The 24,093-nt window shown below is 43.5% G+C and overlaps 1 protein-coding gene across 2 annotated transcripts in view; it reads left to right on the top strand.

Moving 5' to 3' along the window:
• KMT2B (lysine methyltransferase 2B) overlaps window positions 1–18,518 on the top strand; it is a 52,236-nt gene extending 33,718 nt beyond the window's left edge. For both annotated transcript variants that reach the window (XM_063436133.1, XM_063436132.1), the window contains exons 19-37: window positions 752–828; window positions 1,142–1,266; window positions 1,563–1,663; window positions 2,324–2,461; window positions 3,606–3,764; window positions 5,978–6,098; window positions 6,178–6,256; window positions 7,139–7,299; window positions 10,167–10,355; window positions 10,706–12,377; window positions 12,861–12,944; window positions 13,243–13,331; window positions 13,609–13,743; window positions 13,929–14,003; window positions 15,217–15,397; window positions 15,649–15,759; window positions 16,276–16,359; window positions 16,471–16,600; window positions 17,136–18,518. In XM_063436133.1, coding sequence (XP_063292203.1) covers window positions 752–828; window positions 1,142–1,266; window positions 1,563–1,663; window positions 2,324–2,461; window positions 3,606–3,764; window positions 5,978–6,098; window positions 6,178–6,256; window positions 7,139–7,299; window positions 10,167–10,355; window positions 10,706–12,377; window positions 12,861–12,944; window positions 13,243–13,331; window positions 13,609–13,743; window positions 13,929–14,003; window positions 15,217–15,397; window positions 15,649–15,759; window positions 16,276–16,359; window positions 16,471–16,600; window positions 17,136–17,411 — 3,987 coding nt within the window. In that variant the 3' untranslated portion in view covers window positions 17,412–18,518. The remainder of the gene's footprint in view (window positions 1–751; window positions 829–1,141; window positions 1,267–1,562; window positions 1,664–2,323; window positions 2,462–3,605; window positions 3,765–5,977; window positions 6,099–6,177; window positions 6,257–7,138; window positions 7,300–10,166; window positions 10,356–10,705; window positions 12,378–12,860; window positions 12,945–13,242; window positions 13,332–13,608; window positions 13,744–13,928; window positions 14,004–15,216; window positions 15,398–15,648; window positions 15,760–16,275; window positions 16,360–16,470; window positions 16,601–17,135) is intronic.
• The last annotated feature ends 5,575 nt before the right edge of the window (window positions 18,519–24,093 follow it).

Below are 24,093 nucleotides of genomic sequence, written 5' to 3'. Positions count from 1 at the left end.
TATTCACACTATAATTTGTATCCACACTCAAAGCTTTCGGCCGTGTAATTATGCCTAATCAGCCAGGGTGAAAAATAACTGATTTTATTGTCAACAAGAGGTCCCCAGGGAGAACAATAGAATTGGGACATACCCGGTGGTGTCTGTACTTGAGCAGGTAATTTAATTAGCGGCCAGATACCTTGGCACTGAATTAATGAAAACAGGTAAAACTTGGGGGTTCCTGTGCCCACATCCCCACAATTGTGCCATTCATGAGATGCTCTCAGATCAGAGGTGGCTAGCCTGAATTAGATGGACGGTGAAGTATTCAACTGGCCGCAACCATCCTCCGATCCGGCTCAGAGTTCTAGAGCGCTGGGTGGAAATCCCAATCACCTTAAATGATGGCACTTTCAGTCAGTATATGGAGCACCCTCAAGTTCTTGGTATGCTGGATGCTTCGCCACTTCCTCTGTCACCCCTTCATTCAGCGCTCCGATTAGTGGTCTTGGGACTGAGAGTGCCCTCATCAAAGTTTTACTAGACCACGGCAACTTCACAACAATGTCACAACTGGCGACCTGAGCACTACAGAGTTAATCCGTTCAAAAACTGTTTAGCCATCAAGGTAAAATGGCACACGATGTCTCGGTCTTTTATTTTGTGTACCTTTTAATGTGAGTTTTTAAACACATGTCCTGCTTTCTTTCTGTAAAGAAGCTTCCCATTTAGAGCCTGGTTTTATGTATTTTCTTTTTTTAATGCACAGCTTATGGAGAAATGTTTCAGTTGGTTCCATGTAGAAGAATCCATATTCTGGGAGCAAAGCAATAAATCTGTGACAAAGTGAGTTTCTGTATTTCTAAATGACCCCATTCTGCCGTTTAGATGATGTAGTCCTGTTGGAATGTCCTATTATACCTTTAACCTGTAACCTGTTCTTCTGTCTGTGTTTTTCTTTCTTTCTTTTTTTTTTCTTTTTTGTTTTTTGCTTGTCATCTGTACAACTTTATATTTTTCTCTTGTGGGAAAGGGGAGGAATTAAAATCCATCTTTCTTTTTAACCTGTAAGAATTCCATAAGATGAAGTTCTCCTACCTAGGTGTGAGTTTCTCATGGTTGATGTCCATTCAGTTTTCTGACTTTATTTTTATTTCAGGGGGATTCTTTCTAACGCTGTAATGCCACCTTCCTCTGATCACACCTATGCTAACTGGCAGCAGAAAGCCGATGAATTGCCAGCAGCCAACAGAATATCACAACAGACAGAGTCCTCTCCTAAAGGTACTGCTCACACATCTCTCTGCTCTGCCAGCAACCTTCTAGAGCCCTGCTTATGAGTCTGCTCTCTCTCTCTCAAGCTTTGGAGATCTTAACTCGGACTGCCACACTCTTGTGCAATTGTTTGGTGATCAATCTTCCTCTTACGTTTGTGAATCTGTATCCTACTGACTAAATGGGAAGCTCCGTTAAATAGAGACTCCTAAATTTGATGTGCCGCCCCAATGTACAGTACTGAGCAAGAAGTTGGTGCATTACTAATAGATGTATTGATAAAAATTATTTTATTTTTGTTTTAGTTAAGAAAGATGTGGAAGAAGAATTGGATAGAAAAACCAAATGTCGTGAAGACAATCGCCAGTGTGCGCTCTGTCTTAAGTATGGCGACGATGAACCAAAGGTTCGTATCGAAAGTGTTGAATTCATTGGGTACCAACTTTTTAAAACTACATGTTGTAATACTGGGCTGTTGTGCTTCAGCTTCCATGACAGAAATGTTATTCTGTAAATAAAGACAACATTGGATAGAGGGCACTGCCTCAATTGGTACCTAATACAGTTAAAGCTTACGACTTTGTTGTCATTGTGTGAGAAGACCTGAAATAGTTTTGTGAGATCTTCGGTTATTATGTATAGTAATTAGTGGATGGGTTTGCAATTAAAGCAGTAATCAATAACCACTCACCCCTTCCTCATATAATACTTTTTGATTTTTCAATAAAAGTGTGCAGGGAATTCACAAGAAAATGGTTTGGAATAGAAATGTGGGTGTACAGCCACTTCAGTCGCTTCCTTATTGCAGATAAATAGACTTTTTAAGAATGCCTGCACCTTAAAGCTGTCATTGTCACCAGGAAGTGACTACAATTTATCGTCCAATCCGGTTTAACAGTTGTTTACAGTGGGTGATCTGCACGTATCCCAGAAACTTCTTCCCTTTTACTGTTACCACAGGAATTGTTTGGGCAATTAGATTTTTCAGACGTTATTCATTTGATGGCCTTCTCGCAGTATGGGTACTGGCACTTTTCATGGGTTTTCTTATATTTCGTCTGTGCAGGGTGCTGGAAGGTTACTCTATATTGGCCAAAATGAGTGGACACACATAAACTGCGCTATCTGGTCGGCTGAGGTGTTTGAAGAAGACGATGGCTCTCTGAAGAACGTGCATGCAGCCGTAGCTCGAGGTCGACAGCTGGTGAGCCCCATTTGTCATATAGAACTATATTTGTCTATATCTTGGGCTCTCGGTCCCCCCAGCTGTTTGTGGACCTTTTAATACCCAGAATTATTAGCTAGCAGGTAGCCGGGAGGTTGTTAGACATCCGTGGAGACCACATCATCAATTGGTCCTATGAATTTTCAATACGTACAGTCTGACTCCTAATACATTACACAGCTCTCATAAATTCCAAGCTGATCTTATATTTCTGAGTGTGCTTTCAGAAGCTCTTTTCCATTTGGATTTTATTTCTGATGGATGAAGCAACAAAGGTTGGTCAGATATTGAATAGTTTACTAAAGGAAATTATAAACCTGTATTTTCTAACTCTAGCATTATTCTACATAATGGGATTATTGGTCCCATCCTGATCGGCAAAAAATAAAATGTAATTTACCTTTCTTACCTCGCTGGAGCTGTCCTGCTTACCTGGCAGAGATACCCAATCTCAGCGAATCCTGTGCTTCATCCTAAAGGAACCCTATAGTGTCAGGAGTACAAACATGTATCCCTGACACTATAGTGCTGGAATTAGGTCCCTGGCCCCCCTCTCTTTAGACAATAAAGTGATTTCTCCCACGTTGCACTAGTCTCACCACGGCAGGCTCCGCCTCCATGGTGGAGTTCATCAATTTTGATTATCTCCGCTAATCCACTGCTTTCACAAAGGTCTCTATGTGCCACTGTACCAATCAGCATCGCCTCATAGATGCATTGAATCAATTAATCTCTATGAGGAACGTGCAACATCTCCACACAGAGAGTCAGTCTCGCAATCTGTACAGAACCAAACCTAAGAATATATATCCACACATTAAGCTGTAGTGGTTCTGGTGAGATTGTATCTTTTTATAGTGACGCTAGAATAGAGAACATGCTTTATTCCATTAATGTGGGAAAAGAACATCACGTCAGAAAAAGGTTAACAAAGTATTCATGATTTTCAATGTTTTATTCCATTGTGTCATTTCCTGAGAATTAACAGATCTCTATGTTGCCTATTTGAGCCGCGATAATGAGTTGTTCTTGACTCCATTATTGGTGCTGTCCTGCAGAGTGCATGTTTAGAAGATTGTTTTTAGGAGAGCTGTGATACTATTTATTTTCCTTGAATTGCCAGCGGTGTGAGTATTGCTCAAAGATTGGCGCTACCGTTGGCTGCTGCGTATCCACTTGTGCCAGCAACTACCACTTCATGTGTGCCCGTGCCTGCCGCTGCAGCTTCCAGGACGACAAGAAGATGTTCTGCCAGAAACATAAGAAGATGCTGGATGGCACGGTAAAGCAATCTCCTTGCCGCTAATACTTATTCCTCCACTGTCCTGTGGGGTTTGGTACATTCTGTACTGGAAAGCCTGGTTTGAGCATTGTCATTCCTACCTTAAAGGACCGCTATAGGCACCCAGACCACTTCAGCTTAATGAAGTGGTCTGGATGCCAGGTCCAGCTAGGTTTAACCCTTTTTTTCTATAAACATAGTTTCAGAGAAACTGCTATGTTTATAATAGGGTTAATCCAGCCTCTAGTGGCTGTCTCATTGACAGCCGCTAGAGGGCTTCCGCACTTCTTACTGTGATTTTCACAGTGAGAAGACGCCAGCGTCCGTAGGAAAGCATTGTGAATGCTTTCCTATGGACTGGCTGCGCGCGTGTCTCGTGATGCGCATTCAGCCGAGGAGGAGGAGAGTCCCCCGCCAGGCGCTGAAAAAGAGGTAAATTTAACCCCTTCCGCCCCCTAAAACCCGGTGGGAGGGGGGGCCCTGAGGTTGAGGGCGGCACCCTTAGGGCACTAGAGTGCCAGGAAACGAGTGTGTTTTCCTGGCACTATAGCGGTCCTTTAAATATAAACCAAAACTTAAAAGCACATCTGTCAATTTCCCTTGTTAGCTGCACGTCTAGAGCTTCTGCAGATCTAAGAATTCTTCACTCATTATTTTCAGTGTGAACTCTGTACATATTGTATAACTGCCCAGCAAGGGTTTGTGGGATATGTAGTTCTAGAGTGTAAGATGGAACTACTTGTTGGATAACCAGAGCTTGTATTGCCAAGTAGCTTCAGTTGTGTGTTTTTAATAAATGAAGCTTGTCCCAGGTGCATTACGGGGATTTTTTTTCATAGAAAGCTATGATTACCAATTCATGTAATTAGAACTTGTCAGGGGGGAATTAAGCAGATCAGGCATCTACATTGAGCAGTTTTCAGTTTGCCTGGGCAATGTGTCTAATAAGAAACTGTATGGTGAAAGAAAGTCTTTTACTTATTTTCGTATTTATTTGCTGTGTATGGGGTCTGTTTGTTTTTTTTTTTTGTTTGTTTTTTTATCCACCTACCTTGGGAACGTCTTTCTTTTCTGTATAGGCTTTTTTTAAAATACCTGCAATTGAAATATTGTCTCCCTGCATTTACTGATAGAAATGAAACATACAAAATGTTAGTGTAGTCTTGAAATAGTAATGGAATAACTTTTGCTGTTCTTTGGCTTTTGTCTCCTAATTGAAATGCTGCACATTTATAGGAATTGTAGGGCAGGAACTTTAGGGCCACTAATTGACATCACTGTGTTAAAGCAGTGCTTCCCAATACAGTCGTCAAGTACCCTCTAATAGTCCAGGATTTAGGGATTACCCAGTTGTGTCAAAGTTGTTTTTAGAAAAAAACAACTCCCTTTAGACACAATAGGGTGATTTCTATATCCTGGACTGCTAGGGGGTACATGAGGGCTGGGTTGGGAACCCCTGTATTAAAGTATCAGCTGCTCCACTGTTTTGTTTCAGCTATCACTCATTTGATGCTTAAAGGTAACACTTTAGGTACAATAACCATTTCATTGAATGTCCCCCGGCACGGTCTCTCAATTCTGTGTTTTTACACAGTCCCTGGTTTCCCACATCCCTGCCCCCACAGGAGGTGTGGCTAAGGCAGATACTGAAACTTCCTTCTAGCCAAACAAATCCGTACAAATAACGGGTGCTGTGATAGACTGAACACGGTCAGCTGACACTCTCAGGCAACCACAGCAACTGATGCTCAGGCATTAGCTGATGGTGGCCGTAACTGCATGTTCTGTTGTTGCTATGGTTGGAGAACAGAGTGACATCCTGTGAGAGATCTCCTCTGCTCTCCCTGGCTCTCAATTCCTTGGCATGACACGACTCAACATTATTTAAAAAAATATTTTTCTCCAAATCTATGCATTTGCTATCACGATGAAGAACTTTAATTTAATGACCTATTAAAATATCTAAGGATGGCTCCAGGAGACTCCAGGCACTGAGATGAAAATGTTAGTGTTCCTTTAACCAGTCTTTCCTTTGATTAGTTAAACTACATTTCATATTTTCCCTGGGTGATGTCATCAGATTTCTATGTGTCGTCCTCCACTCGTCTCCATGTTCTTATGGTTCTTCATTTAGTTTCCCAAGTGGCTTTTCCTGCTATTCCCTTACCGTGCGCAAACATACTTATGTACCATGTGCCTTTACATTTCAAAAGCAAACAGTGGCCTCCGATGGTTTTGACGTGATGCGCAGAGTATTCGTGGACTTTGAAGGTTTGAGCTTTAGGAGGAAGTTTCTGCAAGGTCTGGAGCCGGAGAATGTTCATATGATGATTGGTAAGTGGGATACGGAGCTTTCTGCAGTCTTTGTTCTGCATCCATTCTAGTTGTGTTTTAATGGATTCTCTTCTGGCAGGTTCCATGAAGATAGACAGCCTGGGATTGCTTTCAGATTTATCTGTCTCGGAGGGGAAGATTTATCCTGTCGGATACCAGTGAGTAATATGTGTAAAAAAAAAAAAAAAAAAAAGAAAAAAAAAGTCCTTTAGGGGACACTTTAGCCGCTACACCTTCTTTTTTCCTGTTTTACCCTACCCCCTATCAGACGAGAGTCTCCATTTTTGGTAATTGCGCGGTCTTTGGACTATATCAGTATTGTACAAGTGTTGAGTTTTTTTTCTGTTTTTAACTATAATATCTATGCATTCTGTCATTCAATGACCTAGTGACATTTCATAGGACCTAAATCCCATCCATTTTTATACACTAAATGTTTAGTACCTGTGTTTACACCGATGGCTGACTTATAAACTTACCTCAAAAGAGCAGAATTCAAGCTGTTCAAATGGCAGAGACAGTTAAGTTAATGTGGTTTATACCCCCCTACTGCCAACTTGATCTACCCCTTTCCATGCAGTTAGCTAATTTGGTTGCAGTCTAAAGAAGAGCTGTTTACTGCCCAAAATAAAAATGATTGCTAGCTAGGACATTGCCAATCTTCATTCATTGAACATTTGGTAAATTATCTACACCAATCACAGCTCTTTGTGAGCAATCAGTGAAAGTGCACAGTTGAGTGACTGCCCAAAACACTCCCCTGTAGCAAGTGAGCAGGGCAAGCGATTAAGCAGTTAATATGCAAAGGATCTGTTATTACTGATTACTGGAAGTGCAGGGGACAAATGATTCTCAGCGTCCGTTACTTAACAAATAATAGGTTTGTTTTAAACCTGAATTCTGCCTTCCTTATATTACTGCTTGCATTCATTTGAGTTTGTCTTGAATATTTTATCTAGTAGAAACAAGTGACTCCTGGTTTTCCTGTAGTTTCCTTTTCGATTTAATATTGCCTTTTTAAAGTCCCCTCACTCTTTCAGATGTTCACGGCTATACTGGAGCACACTGGATGCACGGCGAAGGTGTTGGTACAAATGTCGGATTCTGGAATATCGTCCAAGAGAAGGAGAAGAACATTTGGACGCAAACGAGGATCCCAGTGATAACAAGACCATAGTTCACAGCCCGCTCTCTTTACCAGGTAACCGCTCTGAGCTGTCTGTGCAAGGTAACCAACCAGCACTGGGTAATCTGTGGCGGGCAGCCAACCAGCACTGGGTAATCTGTGGCGGGCAGCCAACCAGCACTGGGTAATCTGTGGCGGGCAGCCAACCAGCACTGGGTAATCTGTGGCGGGCAGCCAACCAGCACTGGGTAATCTGTGGCGGGCAGCCAACCAGCACTGGGTAATCTGTGGCGGGCAGCCTACCAGCACTGGGTGATCTGTGGCGGGCAGCCAACCAGCACTGGGTAATCTGTGGCGGGCAGCCAACCAGCACTGGGTAATCTGTGGCGGGCAGCCAACCAGCACTGGGTGATCTGTGGCGGGCAGCCAACCAGCACTGGGTGATCTGTGGCGGGCAGCCAACCAGCACTGGGTGATCTGTGGCGGGCAGCCAACCAGCACTGGGTGATCTGTGGCGGGCAGCCAACCAGCACTGGGTGATCTGTGGCGGGCAGCCAACCAGCACTGGGTGATCTGTGGCGGGCAGCCAACCAGCACTGGGTGATCTGTGGCGGGCAGCCAACCAGCACTGGGTGATCTGTGGCGGGCAGCCAACCAGCACTGGGTGATCTGTGGCGGGCAGCCAACCAGCACTGGGTGATCTGTGGCGGGCAGCCAACCAGCACTGGGTGATCTGTGGCGGGCAGCCAACCAGCACTGGGTGATCTGTGGCGGGCAGCCAACCAGCACTGGGTGATCTGTGGCGGGCAGCCAACCAGCACTGGGTGATCTGTGGCGGGCAGCCAACCAGCACTGGGTGATCTGTGGCGGGCAGCCAACCAGCACTGGGTGATCTGTGGCGGGCAGCCAACCAGCACTGGGTGATCTGTGGCGGGCAGCCAACCAGCACTGGGTGATCTGTGGCGGGCAGCCAACCAGCACTGGGTGATCTGTGGCGGGCAGCCAACCAGCACTGGGTGATCTGTGGCGGGCAGCCAACCAGCACTGGGTGATCTGTGGCGGGCAGCCAACCAGCACTGGGTGATCTGTGGCGGGCAGCCAACCAGCACTGGGTGATCTGTGGCGGGCAGCCAACCAGCACTGGGTGATCTGTGGCGGGCAGCCAACCAGCACTGGGTGATCTGTGGCGGGCAGCCAACCAGCACTGGGTGATCTGTGGCGGGCAGCCAACCAGCACTGGGTGATCTGTGGCGGGCAGCCAACCAGCACTGGGTGATCTGTGGCGGGCAGCCAACCAGCACTGGGTGATCTGTGGCGGGCAGCCAACCAGCACTGGGTGATCTGTGGCGGGCAGCCAACCAGCACTGGGTGATCTGTGGCGGGCAGCCAACCAGCACTGGGTGATCTGTGGCGGGCAGCCAACCAGCACTGGGTGATCTGTGGCGGGCAGCCAACCAGCACTGGGTGATCTGTGGCGGGCAGCCAACCAGCACTGGGTGATCTGTGGCGGGCAGCCAACCAGCACTGGGTGATCTGTGGCGGGCAGCCAACCAGCACTGGGTGATCTGTGGCGGGCAGCCAACCAGCACTGGGTGATCTGTGGCGGGCAGCCAACCAGCACTGGGTGATCTGTGGCGGCCAGCCAACCAGCACTGGGTAATCTGTGGCGGCCAGCCAACCAGCATTGGGTGATCTGTGGCGGGCAGCCAACCAGCACTGGTGATACTGTCAAGGATATAGATACCTAGACATAAAAGTTGCAACCATAGAAACCAATGCAATATTCCTTCTGACTGCTCTAATTGTATAACTTTGCCCTATATTTACGGTGTATAAGGGACATCTAATGTAGTGAGAAATAAATGAAAATATTGAGACGATTCCCATAGATTTGCAATAACTGAATGTTAGTGCTGCCACGCAGTGTATGTTCGTTTTGGAAACCCATGTTTATGACATTGCAGATACTGCGTTTTAGTTGAATTAATCCGTGTTGCTAATTGAACTGTTATTTTGTTTGATACATTGTGCATTATTGTTTTATCCTTTGAGTAACATCCTTACAAGTGGTTATACTTCTGTGTCCTGTTTCCCGTGCTGCCACCTAGGTAGTTATCAGATATTTATAGCTATATTTTATTTACAGTATCCAATGACTCCAGTTTCTAATAATCACACTTCACAATGGGAATAGAAAAGTGCCATTTGCTTAATGACAGGTTTATGCTCAGACTGCCAGTAAGCACAGTTAGTTATATACATTTTACTCACACACATTTGATACAAATTGATGGTTGTCACCAATGTCTGTTACTGTAACTGATTATAGCTGCCGTAAATAGCTGGAAGCAGTCGGTTTACCTGACCCCAGCATTCTTCATTACTGGCCTTCATTCCGGATTACCCAGCAACCACATAATGTGGAAGTGATTTGCAGATTAATGAATAACGAATGTTGGTATTTGGGTAAATACACCCCTTTCTTTCACTGCTCTCCCAGTATGTCCCTCTGCTACTTGACTTAATGCCCAGGTCAGTCAGCTCCCTAATCGCTCACAATAAAGAGCACTGAAGGTGAACCTCTTATCACTGCACACTCAGCCATTTTTCATGTAGAACTGCTTTGTTTTAACACTTAATTCAGCTCATTAAAACATGTTCAGGGCCTGTTACTATTGTATCGAATTGCATTGATAATACGCTGAGCTGCAGGGGTTATGTTGCTTGGAGCGTCACTTTTACCGTATATTGAACACAATGCCAGTCTTGGCAGTTTTGGAAGGGAGGTCAGACGAGGGTTTATGTGCCTTAAGGATTGTTGGTTGAGAATGTAAAAATGCTCCTTTTTATCCACAACGGCCTCATTAAAAACAAGGCCAGTAATATTCTGTTAGCTTAGCAAATATTCTTACATGATCTTTTTTCCCCCCTTTTTCTTTTAGTTGTAAAGCATGTAGAACCAGCTCTCCCTTCTCCTCCTCCAGATAATAGTTCACACCGCTCTTCACCAACTCCAGAACCACTCACCACAGCAACCGCCCCTCGTTCTTTTTCTGGTGCACGGTTGAAAATTCCTAACTTCTCGCCATCTCGACGACCTCTTGGGGGCTCTCGGCCTCTTCCTTCCCCAGGTAAACCATTGATGTTAGTCGAATGAAGGGCTTATTTCATAGAGACAGTTCTTTAGGGAACACAACACCCTCTATATATTGAAGTGTCGACAAAAAGTGGGAAAATGCTTTTTAAGTCATTTTAATGAAACGTGAAGTGATGGGTAACATGGCCTAGTTGTAGTTTTTAAATTCCGCAAACATGATCGATGAATCAGAAGTCCAGCTTATGTTATGGTAGGTAATGCAAGGTGAGCATTACAGGTAGCTCTTCGCAAGAGTAGAGAAAATATAGGAGACACCCGCATAATAAACTCTGCTCTAATGAAATGCATACGTAATATCTATAACTTGCATCTTGCTTGTTTCAGGGAGCCCATCGTCTTCTCCATTGTCTCATCACATCCTAACTGTCAGCGATCCAGAAGTTACTCCTCTTAGGAGGTCCCGGAGACCGGCTCCATCTTGTCGAGTCACGCGGCAATCTTCCGCTCGTCTCTCGAATGATACCACTAGCCCTTCTCCTCTTCCAGCTTGTCCACTTACCCGACATTCTTCCCCTGATAGTGATACCCCAGTGCAGCTTCTGTGTGGGGTGACTGACATGGAGGTAGTGTCCTCTTTAGATGGTGGGCTTGCAACTGGTCCTTTAGAATGTGGAGCCCAGCTGGTAGTTGGAACGGAGCACCCAGGAGATGATTCCGAAGGTGGAAGCAGCTCAGAGGAAGAACCTGGAGAGCAGTACTATGAGCTGACTAGAACTGTTGTTTCCAATGAACCATTCAGCCCTCTGCTCTCTTCTTCAGCCTCTGGTCATATTCAGCAGCTGGATGGCATTCACGACAGTACGGACAGTGAAGATGGCTGCCAGGGACCTCGTGGAACCGTTGGCAATGGGAAACCGCCTTCTCACCTTCCTTCTGACATTGTGGAGTTTGTTTTAAAAAACACTGGAAACAATGACGCTGGTGTACACCTTGAGCAAGCTCAGCAACCTGTCTCCACTTCCCGTGCAGCCCCCTCCTCAGCATCCAACACCATACAGAACGGCACTTTCACTGCTCCCCTTTCTAATGGCACAGATTGTGTGGCTCACCAGTCATCTCATGGACCTCCACCTCTCAGGGACCCACCTCAGCTGCAAAGAGTTTGTCTTCCAACAACTGCAATTCCCCAAAACCTCTCGTATGCTCCAGATTCGTCTGCTGTAGCTAACCCAGAAACAAAGGTTATACTAGTGAATAAAGTGGGCCCGATGTTTTTGGGTATGGCACGAAACAGCACAGATCAGCTTTCAGCAGGTCCTACTTCAATCCCTCTTAAAGAAATTCCTAAAGTGGAAACAACCCTCCATGCCCAAATTAGAGCTCCTGCTCCAAGACCTATACGAAACAGCACAGATCAGCTTTCAGCAGGTCCTACTTCAATCCCTCTTCAAGAAATTCCCAAAGTGGAAACAACCCTCCATGCCCAAATTATTAGAGCTCCTGCTCTAAGACCTATACGCGCTGCATGTAAAGCTCCAGTACATTGTCTTCCTCTGCCTCAACAAGCAACTCTCGCTTCCCCCAACCTTAACACTCTGTATGTGCAGGCCACGGCATCCTCGCCTTTGACTCCAGGACAGTCATGGACTCTCCGTGGACCACTGCTCAGTGTCTTACCCATGCTAAACGTGGTGCAGAATACAGGCCATTTGACTTTAGGAGCTCCGGCTCTGGTAACACCGACCTTCACTGGCATCCCTCAGACATGCGTCCTGCAGGGTGTAGCCATGAATACAGGTGTTGCCATGAATACTGGACTTTTGAGCGTTGCTTCTGCACCTATTCAGCCACAGTCCCAACCTCAACTTCAACTTATACAACCTGCACCCCCAAAGGTCCTCCCTTTACCACCCCTTCGCATGAAGAGACCATGCAATGCAGCCCGCAACGGGTCCCCCATCAAGAAAGTCAAAATCGAAAGCTCGGACAGCCCTGTGCTTACAAATTCCGCAGCCACAAATTGCAACTCAGCCTGTAATGTACAAGTGACTACCCGGTAAGGAATCAAAATCTCCCCTAACATTACCAGCATTGTCTGCTCGTAGCGCCATCTATTGGCCCCACCATGTCAAACTACATTCCATGTTTTAAATTTCAAGCATTTAGAAACGTCTACTTTAACTAGCTGCACTTTATACAAAATCTAATTTCTTAATCGGCTTTAAATATTGGGCACCCAGATTTACTGGTTTCTTGACTTTTATTCGCCTCTGAACTTAGGGTTATATTGTGTTTTTTTTTTTTGTTTCCCAGTAGCGGCCCACAATAACAGTGGGTATTTATTCTATTCTTTGTTTCTACTAAGAACTAGAAAATGTCAATAGTTCTCCAACATCTAGGTCTCTGTACGGTTCAGGCTTTTATCCATTATTGCTATGATTGACCTGGTTTACCATGACATACTGCTGCCTATGATTTCTGACAACAAGGCACACGAATTGAATGCCTTTTTGTTTGTTTTTCTGTTTCCTCAATGCAGACCGAGACAGAACAGAATAAAAGCTCCAGTGGTGCATGAGGTGCTCAATCTGGATTCCATGAAGGACGAAAGCTTGAATGATGGGTGAATATCCTTAGTCCAGCTTTTTATTACGAATAATTTAGTTATTGGCCTTTACTGCACAATCTGTAGTTAATCTTCCAGTGATGTTGCAGTTGGAAGGTGTATGGTCGACACTTTGTCTCAGATGTCCCTCCCCTACATATAAGTTCAGCTTGTACAAGTGATCTGATTGATATCTGATTTATCCATTTTTTTTGGTCACAGGGGTGAAATATCCTGTCATTTCAGAGAGTTTTGCGGAGACAGTTTCTGTTTTTTCTTCGTATAACTAACGGACAGTTTGCTTTCATTTCCTCAGCTTTCATGTAGATATTGCTGTTGATGTGAAAATTGAAGAATGTCAGAATGAAACTCCCATGGATTCTCCCTGCTCCGAACCAAATGAAGGTACGGGCCATCGTGGAAGGGGTCTGTTTTTACCTCTCTGACATCTTATGGATAATGTATGAACCAAAATGAAATGGGAAAATGAGTGTAAAATGCCCTGTTTATCATATCATATATATACATTATATTTGCAGTGATGTCAAAAATCTGCCTTTTGCTTTGTCATTATGTGCTTATGAGTGTAGATTGTGTGGGGAAAAACAATTTAAACAATTGTAGCCAAATTCTAGGAAACTACAAATTATTCCGATCTTACTTTAAATCTTTTGGCTTTCAGGGTTCATACCCACCTTTGAGGACTTCCGTTTCCGTGAGGAGAAGGAGAATCGAATACCGAGGCGAAGCGGGCCCCATCTGCGCTTTGAAATCATTAGCGAGGATGGATTCTACATTCAGTCGGACAGCGCTGAAGGTGTGTGTTTCACTTCTGCAAATGTCGACTTCTTAGCAGTTTTAAAGCAGTTTTTTTTTTTTTAATTCTTGCTCTGGCTGGTTTGCACATTTCCTGTTTGCTGTGGAGAAGTAATGGCTGCTCTGTTTACAAGCTGTGAGAAGAACAGCTATTGTGCCAATTTAACAATCGCTCATGTTTTACAGCTGCTTGGAAAGCTGTTCTAGAGAAGGTGCAGGAGGCTCGAGGTGTAGGAAGACTTAAGGGCTTGTCTTTCTCTGGTAAGCATATCCGTGCCCTTGTGTGTTCCCTTTAACACATGTTAGATGCACTGTGTAGGTTAGGTTACAGTTAGTTATACTGGGTGGGTTTATATTATTAAAGGGACACTCCAGGCTCCCACACACGTTAGATGCTCTGTGTAGGTTAGGTTACAGTTAGTTATACTGGGTGGGTTTATATTATTAAAGGGACACTCCAGGCTCCCACACACGTTAGATGCACTGTGTAGGTTAGGTTACAGTTAGTTATGCTGGGTGGGTTTATATTATTAAAGGGACACTCCAGGCTCCCACACACGTTAGATGCACTGTGTAGGTTAGGTTACAGTTAGTTATACTGGGTGGGTTTATATTATTAAAGGGACACTCCAGGCTCCCACACACGTTAGATGCACTGTGTAGGTTAGGTTACAGTTAGTTATACTGGGTGGGTTTATATTATTAAAGGGACACTCCAGGCTCCCACACACGTTAGATGCACTGTGTAGGTTAGGTTACAGTTAGTTATGCTGGGTGGGTTTATATTATTAAAGGGACACTCCAGGCTCCCACACACGTTAGATGCACTGTGTAGGTTAGGTTACAGTTAGTTATACTGGGTGGGTTTATATTATTAAAGGGACACTCCAGACTCCCACACACGTTAGATGCACTGTGTAGGTTAGGTTACAGTTAGTTATGCTGGGTGGGTTTATATTATTAAAGGGACACTCCAGGCTCCCACACACGTTAGATGCACTGTGTAGGTTAGGTTACAGTTAGTTATACTGGGTGGGTTTATATTATTAAAGGGTCACTCCAAGCTCCCACACACGTTAGATGCACTGTGTAGGTTAGGTTACAGCTAGTTATACTGGGTGGGTTTATATTATTAAAGGGACACTCCAGGCTCCCACACACTTTTATTTTACAAACCAGTCGCGAAGAAAGTGAATTATAAAACCTGATTTTATTGTATTCATGTGTTTTACATAGCGTGATGAATGCTGTATACGTTAGATTTGTGCTCCACCCCCATATTCCCATTGGTCTAGTTATACTAGCAGTTTTTGTATCTACTGATCCATAAAGATAGGAGTAATGTTTGCTCTGTGGGTCATTCTGCTCTGAGTTGTGTTTTGGACATTGACATTAATTCCTGTGTCAGAGTAGGCTTTGCTGCCAGGTTTACAGTGTGTGAATAAGTTGGTAAATCTGTGTCTTTCCCTATCAGCTGGTTTGAACGGCGCCCGAATGTTGGGCATTCAGCATGATGCTGTTCTCTTCCTGCTGGAGCAGCTCTCTGGAGCAGAGCGTTGCCGTGGTTACAAGTTCCTTTTCCATCCCCAGGAAGTAGAAGAAGAAGATTTACCCATAAACCCCTCTGGTTGTGCTCGCAGTGAATATTATGTCAGGTATGGAGCACAATAGACCATTGTCACCGCCCATTGATGTCTGTTACAGTAGTTCACTCTCTGGTTTGTTCTCTCCCTCCCGTTATAAGCATGAAGCCCTATGTATGGAGGAATCCTGAGATGTACACGCTGCACTAGGCAGAAAATAAATACAGTGATGATTTTTGGAAAGGGGAGAAAACATTTAGTGAGACACAACTGCAGTCACTTTTTCACATATGTTTTGTTCTTGTCTTGTTTGACACTCGTAGAAAATGCACATTTGATATGTTCAACTTTCTGGCTTCTCGGCATCGAACTCTACCTGAAATCGTCCCTTGTGGTGAGGAGGAGGAGGAGGAGGTTCAGCTAAAATCCACCAGGTAATTGCTGGTTTGTTATTTATGCACAATTCCACATAGCGATAGTGAACTTTCTGCTACAATGTATATCATGATGTATCTGCACTGCTCTAATGGCTAATGCTTTTATACAGCGTGTCGTTTAATACAGGACCGGCGGTTTGTATTGCTCTGCGTTAGATAGAACTGCCTCTCTGCAGAAATTGTTCATCTTGTTTTTAGGACCGAGAACTTTTGGAACCGTCATCAATTTTCTTAGTTTTTAGAATCCCAGATTTAGTTCCGCTTTTGGTTTTCTGTCGTGACCATTAAGTTGGATAATACACTTGAGATGGCATGAATTGTTTGGAAACTATTGAGAACCTTTGGTATCTTTCTATGTTTTGCTCTGTGATATCAATCCATCGTTATTCCAGTTCACTCGTTCTTTCCTTTGATTGTGAGGGCCCAGCTCCTTGTACTGTCGCTCTGGATTTCCAGAGTTTGAATTGCATCCATGAAATGTCTCACTGAGAATGAATCTGTCACGTTTGTTAGGCGAGCCACCAGTCTGGATCTGCCAATGGCAATGAGATTCCGACACCTGAAGAGGACCTCTAAAGAAGCAGTAGGCGTTTACAGGTGTGATATACACATCTCCTTTTATTTTTACTGTGCTAGTCAGATCTGTGTGTTCTGACTGACATACACACATTTATTTATTTTGTATTTTTTTTCCTTTTCCTTTTTTAGGTCTGAAATCCATGGTAGAGGGTTGTTTTGCAAAAGAAACATTGATGCAGGAGAAATGGTGATCGAGTATTCCGGTAATGTCATCCGTGCGGTGCTGACTGACAAGAGAGAGAAATTCTATGACAGCAAGGTAGTTACCGTTTCTATCCCTGGCTGCCTGTCCAGTTATTGTGATATGTATATTACACATGCGTGCGCGCACACTCATCCAGTCAAATCTATCCTGTAGTAAAAGACAAGCTGTAAGTCGCATGTTGCAATGTGTAAACATGTTTTATGACACTTTTAAGAAGAATGACACTTTAAAGAACAATGTGACATGTCTGAACAACAAATATATGAAGTTCTGTCTGGCTTAATAATATGATGGGACACCTGTCTCTTGCACAATGCAGTCACTATATGTGAGGCTCCTGTCTCTTGCACAATGCAGTCACTATATGTGAGGCTCCTGTCTCTTGCACAATGCAGTCACTATATGTGAGGCTCCTGTCTCTTGCACAATGCAGTCACTATATGCAAGACTCCTGCTTCTCGCACATTGCAGTCATGGTCGAGTGACAGGCACAGACTATGAGCAGCTGTTGTCCACAAGCCCAAGGACTTTCATTTGGTGATCCTTTATAAAACGAATATTGATTGATGCCTTGTACTTTCTATTGCAGGGGATTGGATGCTACATGTTTCGTATTGACGATTTTGATGTGGTGGATGCTACGATGCACGGCAATGCTGCACGATTTATTAACCATTCGTGCGAACCAAACTGTTACTCGCGGGTGATCCATGTAGAGGGACAGAAACACATTGTGATCTTTGCACTTCGCAGCATCTATCGTGGAGAGGAACTGACCTATGACTACAAGTTTCCAATAGAAGATGCAAACAACAAGCTGCCGTGTAATTGTGGTGCAAAGAAATGCCGCAGATTCCTCAACTGATCTACAGCACGATCTTGAAAACAGGACTCGTACCCAGCAAAATGGAGGTGCTGGCACCTTCTTCGCTGAGACGCTTTTAGAATGACACAGTGGCACGCGCAGGCCTCCAGTAATGCCTGCTTTGCGTAGCGGGCTGTGAGCATTCTAGCTCTATGAACTTTAATTGCTAGAGAGGGAGGCGGAGGGGTAAGCATTAAAGAAAACCGCACTTTACCCTCTGCCCTGACTTTACATTACTAGAGTACGGGGCGATTTGGGTCTCATCTCCTTCCTCTCAGGGTCTTCTTTGATTCTGTCCTCTTGATACAGCTTGTCTTTTGCTGCTACTTTCAGTACTTAGGGACTTATCAGCCCTGTTTGTAAACCTCCAACACTATTTCATGGGAACTCCCTTGGATTCTCGGAGGTGTTTGTGGGGGGTCAGGGTTTGCAGCGCTGTCTTAAGTCACTTAATGGCAAGGACATGTGAATTTCTTTATTTCATTTCCTTTTTCTCCTGGTGGATTCATACTTTGGTGGGTTTTTTTGGGGGGTGGAAGGGTGTCATGTAAAATTAATTCACTCCCTCTGGACATCTTTATCTGATCTAGGAGACGAGTACTTTTGGGGGTGACAATCATTTTAAGACTTGCTGCTACTTCCCTGCTGAGCCCTTCAAAGGTTAACATTCCCCCTTAGCTGCCTCGTGAATTGTGTTTATCCCACATCAAAACATATAGAATTCCCTGCGCTCTGACACCATTTCATAAAGCCTGTCGTCCAAACAGATTTTTCTTCTTTTCCATTTTCTAAAGAATATTTATATAGATATCTCTAGAACTATGTACGGATATATCTATATATAATAGTGTTATATGTATGTGGTGTGTGTGTGTATATGTATGTATATATTTTTTTTCTTAGATTTTGGATTTTTTTGGGCGAGAATGAGTGGATTTATTGTAATTTCAGATTCAAATATAAAAGCAGCGTGTGTTGTGGATAGTGTAAATATTTGTACAAAGATTTGTAAGAATATTGTTTTCTATGCACTTTTTTATTTAAAGACTTGATTGAGATTAATAATGTTTAATGTTTCACCTCCTGTTTAGCATTTTAAATAAAATGACAATTTTGCCATGTCTTTCTAAATATTTCTGACGGCTAGCTGGAATTCTTTTCATTTCGTTACCTTCCAACTGGTTCCCGATTACATCACAAAATATACAAACATCATAATGGGTTTAGGTGGAAGATTTAAGATGTATTTGTATGTTTAAGACTATGAAGTGTTTAGAAATTGAAAAAATGCTACATACAGTGGGAGAGCTTAGAAGGCCGGTTCCCCAACTCTAACCTTAGCTGCAGTGGTGTCTTATAAGGGGTACAATGATTAGCACATTCCTCTCAATACTAGCACAATTAAACATTTCCCATTTTGATAATGTTTTAAATGAATACCACTAACAGAAAGATGCTCCGTTTAATGTCCTGTTCTTTCATGTAAATTCTCACAAATTACATCATCGGCATTGAGCGTTGCCATACATTAATCGACCAATCCGGAGCCTCTCTGAGTGTGGAGTCTGGATTGCCAGCTGTTTTTATCCAGCATGTTAAATGTTCATGTGTAGACACAGTCACGCCAGCTGTTTAACTCTTTGTAACCCTCACATGAATGAAAATTGGCTTTTTAACTCTCAATAACACTATGTAAACCGCATCTGCCCAGAGCAGTGGTTTATTTTCTGGAACTTGTAGTTTACCATTTTTTTTAACTAAAAAAAAAAAAGCTGAATTATATCATTTAGAAACCTTTGCTGATCTTCCTGACATACAGCGGTGTTGGACGATCAGGAGAGATGAGGACGCCGGCACGCTCACCAGTGAGACAGGAGGCTGGGTCAAAACGTGACATGAAATGTGCAAAATAGAGCATGTGAATAAATAAATGACACCAGCTTTCAAATGCACGATTTGACAGGTTCGATACGATTAGGACTGCGGTAATATTTAGAAGCATCAAATTAAAGCAGCATGTTTTATGAACAGTTTAATGGAATGTTAAAAATAATTTTTAATTCCAACACCTCGCGGTCTCCCTGTTGCAGCCGTTCCTCATTTAATGAAAGTAATTGGATTAGACAATCAATAGTCCAATGCTTCCCATAGAGAAATGATCCTACTGGGCATGTGTGGCAATTTAATCCAAGGCTGGTCTATGAGAAGCATTCGAAGTATCTGGGAGATTGTGCTGTATGTAAGATCAATCTGACAGTCATATGTAAACCTTGCCAGATTGCAGGGAAAAAGTTCATGCACCAAATCCACTTCATTAAGGTGATTACAATACCCCTGTAAAATGCAACAAATAAGTGTTTCTGAGGGTGTACACTACCAATGATTTTCTGTAGCAGTGTGGAGTACTAAACTCCTTCCCTATTTGTATACAGCAGTACTAATATGCATGGATCTCTAATCACATAACTGACAAGAGACTTGCGTCGACCAAGTTCGGCCTTTCTCTTATCTTTTTCCAGTTCACTCAAAAGAAGCCCCCCCCACCAGTTTGAAGTGCTTCCATTTTTGCAACAAACTAGTGGGGTGAATATTTTTGACCCTAGAATGGCAGTCCGATTTATACATGGATCATGAAGCTATTACCCCACAAATTAAAAATATCCCTGAATATTATGATTTTGCACATATTCATCTGTTGCTATTTAAACATCTTTACAAACTCCGATAAAATCACATCTTCAGGAAGAGAATTCCATATTTTCATTGTTCTTACGGTAAAAAAAAAAAATTTAATTTGCCTTAGACAATCTCCTTTCTTCCAGTCTAAATGCGTGACCTTGTCTCACATGTAAAGTCCTGTTTGTGAATAGATTTCCAGACAATGGTTTGTATTGGCCCCGGATATATTTGTATAATGCTATCGTATCCCCTTTGAGGCGCTGTTTTTCAAACTAAGGAGATTTAAATAGACTATACCGAGAATATCCTGGGCGGTGGTTGGTCAGTGGGGTTGTTACCAATTCCACCTGGGGCTTAACACTTACAGTAAAGATCTAAATCAGGGAAACCTCATGTGAAAATCCCTGGTTTGGAATGTCATAAAACTAAGTAAGTCATTGATTTAAATGTGTTAACTTCTCTTCATAACCAACATCTTCCATTCCTCTTTTGTAGCCCACCTCTGCACTTTTTCTTGTGCATAAATATCCTTTAGCACAGGTGCCCAAAATTGCAGAGCATATTTAAGATATATAGCAAGGATCAACGTATAGGGGACCTTAGCGGTAGGGGCTTAATATATGCAAGAACAGAATAGTCGGGGACAAGCCATAAGCCAGATATCAGGAATAGCGATTATAACAATAGCCAAGTAAAAGGAGTACTGAAAGTAGAATAGTCCGAGAATGCCAAGATCAGAACCAGCGTATTACACAAGTAATATAACGTGCTATTGGGATCAAAACTAGAATCACAACAGGTCATTGACCTCTTCCCTTCGAACCTTTTTCAAAGTGCGGTTTTACATTTTATAGTCACGCCCCCCAAAACAGCAGAATTCAAACTTTTTTGTGGAGCAGCCTGCATCGTAAGCACTAGGAGAGAAGAGGGACCATGAGAAAGGTCCCCCTCTCCTTTGAGGATGTCCCCAGGTGGTGGTCTGGCCTGGGTAACAACAGGTACCTTGAAAGGACCCGCCTACGAGAACTGCCCATTTGGGTCAAAGGACCAGGACGAGAAAAAGAGTATGGAATGACCTAAGATGAGGAGCATGGATATTTGAATAATCATTCCCCAGGGACATACCCCTTCCAATCCACCAGGTATTGCAGCCAACCTTGAAATACGAGCATCAAGAATGGATTACATTTCATATTCTCCTCACCCTGACCAGAAGATGGAAGCAAAATATGACTGGTGAACCTATTATACATTTAAATGTTTTAAACAAAACAGGTAGAGAAAGAGGATACACTACAGGATAAACATGTCTATTGACCTTGTAAGGACCCAGGAACCTGGGAGCGAATTTCCTGGAATTAACTTTTAAACAAATGTTTGGTAGTTGGCTAGTCCTAGGACCAGAATGTACCAGTATTGGAGTTGAGGCAAATTGTGTTTAAGGTTTCAAAAGCTTTTAAAGTAAGGTGTCTAGTATTTGGGTTTGACACACCTTTGTTATAGGTGTTACTATAGACAAAAATACCTTGATAAACAGTCTGTAATAATTAGAAAAGCCTATATATCTTTGAATTGCCATCAGTCCATAGGGTATGTATTCTAGTTTAATAGGATCCATAGCGAAACCATTTCTTTAAATGATGTATCCTAGGAACCTGATTTGCGATTGGTCATAAAGGCATTTCTCTAGTCTACAATATAATCAATTTTGTAATAGTCTGGTCAGTACTTTTTTTTTTTTAACGTTTGTGTCTCTGCCCTTGGAATATATCACCTAGATATACCATAGCAAACTCCTGTTGTCTCAACACATCATTAAAGGGACTCTCCATTGCTATGAAAACAAACCTGTTTTTCTGGCACTGCAGTGCCCCCCTTCCCTCTCCCCATCACATGTTTCTGAAGAGGTTAAGACCCCTTCAGTGACTTACCTGAATCCAGCGCCGATATCCCTTGGTGCTGGGTCAGGCTCTGCCCAAGCTCCTCCCCTGCCGACGTCAGCGGGCTGGCGAGACCAAATGTGTGGAAATGGCCGCGTGCATTAGACATCCCCATAGAAAAACATTATTCAATGCTTTCCTATGGGGATACCGGCGACGCTGGAGGTCCTCATGCACAGCGTGAGGATGTCCAGTGTTGTTTAAAACACTTTTCATGTTTTAAGAACCCAGAAGTCCCTCTAGTGGCTGTCTGATAGACAGCCACTAGAGGAGGACTTAATCCTGCAAAGTAATTATTGCAGCTTATAAACACTGCAATAATTACTCTTGCATGGTTAAGGGTGATAGGAGTTGGCACCCAGACTACTTCAATGGGCTGGAGTGTCGCTTTAATTAGATCTTGGAAGACAGTCTGCGCATTACATGGCCCAAAAGACATCACAGTATACTTGTAGTGTCCATATCAAGTGTTAAAGGATGTCTTCTATTCGTCCCCTCTAAGAATTCTGACTAGGCTATATGCCCCTCTCAAATACTTTGGAACCTTTTAACCTATCAAATAACTTGGTAATCATTGGGATAGGATGAGCATTCCTCACACTAATTCTATTCAATTCTTGATAATCTAAACAAGGTCTGAGATCACCTTTTTTTGGACAAAAAGAAAACTCCTGCCCTGGCTGGCGATGATGAGCTCCTAACAAACCTTTGTTCTTTTTTATATTCCTCCAATACCATATTTTCTTTACTAGAAAGAGGATATACAGTACCTTGTGGAGGCATAGTACCAGAATTAGGACAAATTAAATGGTGATGCCCCCTTTGCCCACAGTACAAACATAACCATCCTCTTTCTGCTCTATATAGGTTCAGCCATAGATAAGGCCATAGAGTGAGCAGGGTTAAAAGATGGAGCCATTCTAATGGAATACCTTCTAGGTCTGTCGCTAGAGTTCTGTCTGTGCCTCATATGTTCATTTATAAGAGATTGATAAGGAATCAGATCTTCTACGTTTTCCGGAAGATTGCTGGTGGGTACCTCATCCAAAATACCATCAGACAGACTATTAAGGAAAATATCCACAAACACCTGATTGTTCCATCTAACTTCTACAGCTCAGGCCCTGAATTCTAATGCATAATCCACACGGAACGTATTGCCTTGTTTAAGTGAAATGAGAGATCTGGCTGAAAACGTCAAGTTAAGCAGCATTATTAAAAACCAATGGGCTGTCATTTTTCCCTAAGGGATTAGCCCAAATTCACAAAGTTTAAGAATCTACCACAATCTACAGCTTATGGAAGAAATTGTAACATTTGGGTGTGAACACCATGTAATATCGGGTAAGGTGTTCAGTAGAACCTGTTCCTTAATATAAAAACACAATAGTATGGACTTTGGGGATCTAGGCACTGTATAATATATACAAAGCTTTCTGTAAGTTATCCTACACTAGTGGCCAAAATTGTGGAAATCTTTGGACAATTTATATTTTTAAACTGCCATGAAATTTATATCAGTATAGGATCACTATAGGGCAGTGATGGCGAACCTTTTAGAGCCCGAGTGCCCAAACCGCAATACATGCCAACTTTTTATTCCTTAAAGTGCCAACACGGCAATTGCGTGTGTGTGTGGGGGTGCTGTGTGTGTGTGTGGGGGGGGGGGGGTGCTGTGTGTGTGTGTGGGGGTGCTGTGTGAGTGTGTATGAGAGGGGTGCTGTGGGAGGGGTGCTGGTGGGGGTAGGGGTACTTCTGGGGGGCGGTAGAGGTACTGCTGGGGGGATAGGGGTACTGATGTGGGGGTAGGGGTACTGCTGGGGGGAAGGGGTACTGCTGGGGGTGGTGGAGGGTAGGGGTACTGCTGTGGGGGGAAGGGGTACTGCTGGGAGTGGTAGGGGTACTGCTGTGGGGGAGTAGGGGTACTGCTGGGGGGATAGGGGTGCTTGGGGGGGTAGAGGAACTGCTGTAGGGGTTGGGGTGCGGGTGCTGTGTGTCAGTATTCCCCCCCCCCTCCTTCTTACCTTTAATGAAGAAGGGGGGCGGCACAGCCATCCCTGGTG

The sequence above is a fragment of the Pelobates fuscus genome, chromosome 11, assembly GCF_036172605.1.
Source record: "Pelobates fuscus isolate aPelFus1 chromosome 11, aPelFus1.pri, whole genome shotgun sequence".
Taxonomy (NCBI): domain Eukaryota; kingdom Metazoa; phylum Chordata; class Amphibia; order Anura; family Pelobatidae; genus Pelobates; species Pelobates fuscus.
The sequence above is the reverse complement of the archived record's forward strand: the minus strand, read 5'-3'. Positions and strand labels throughout refer to the sequence as shown.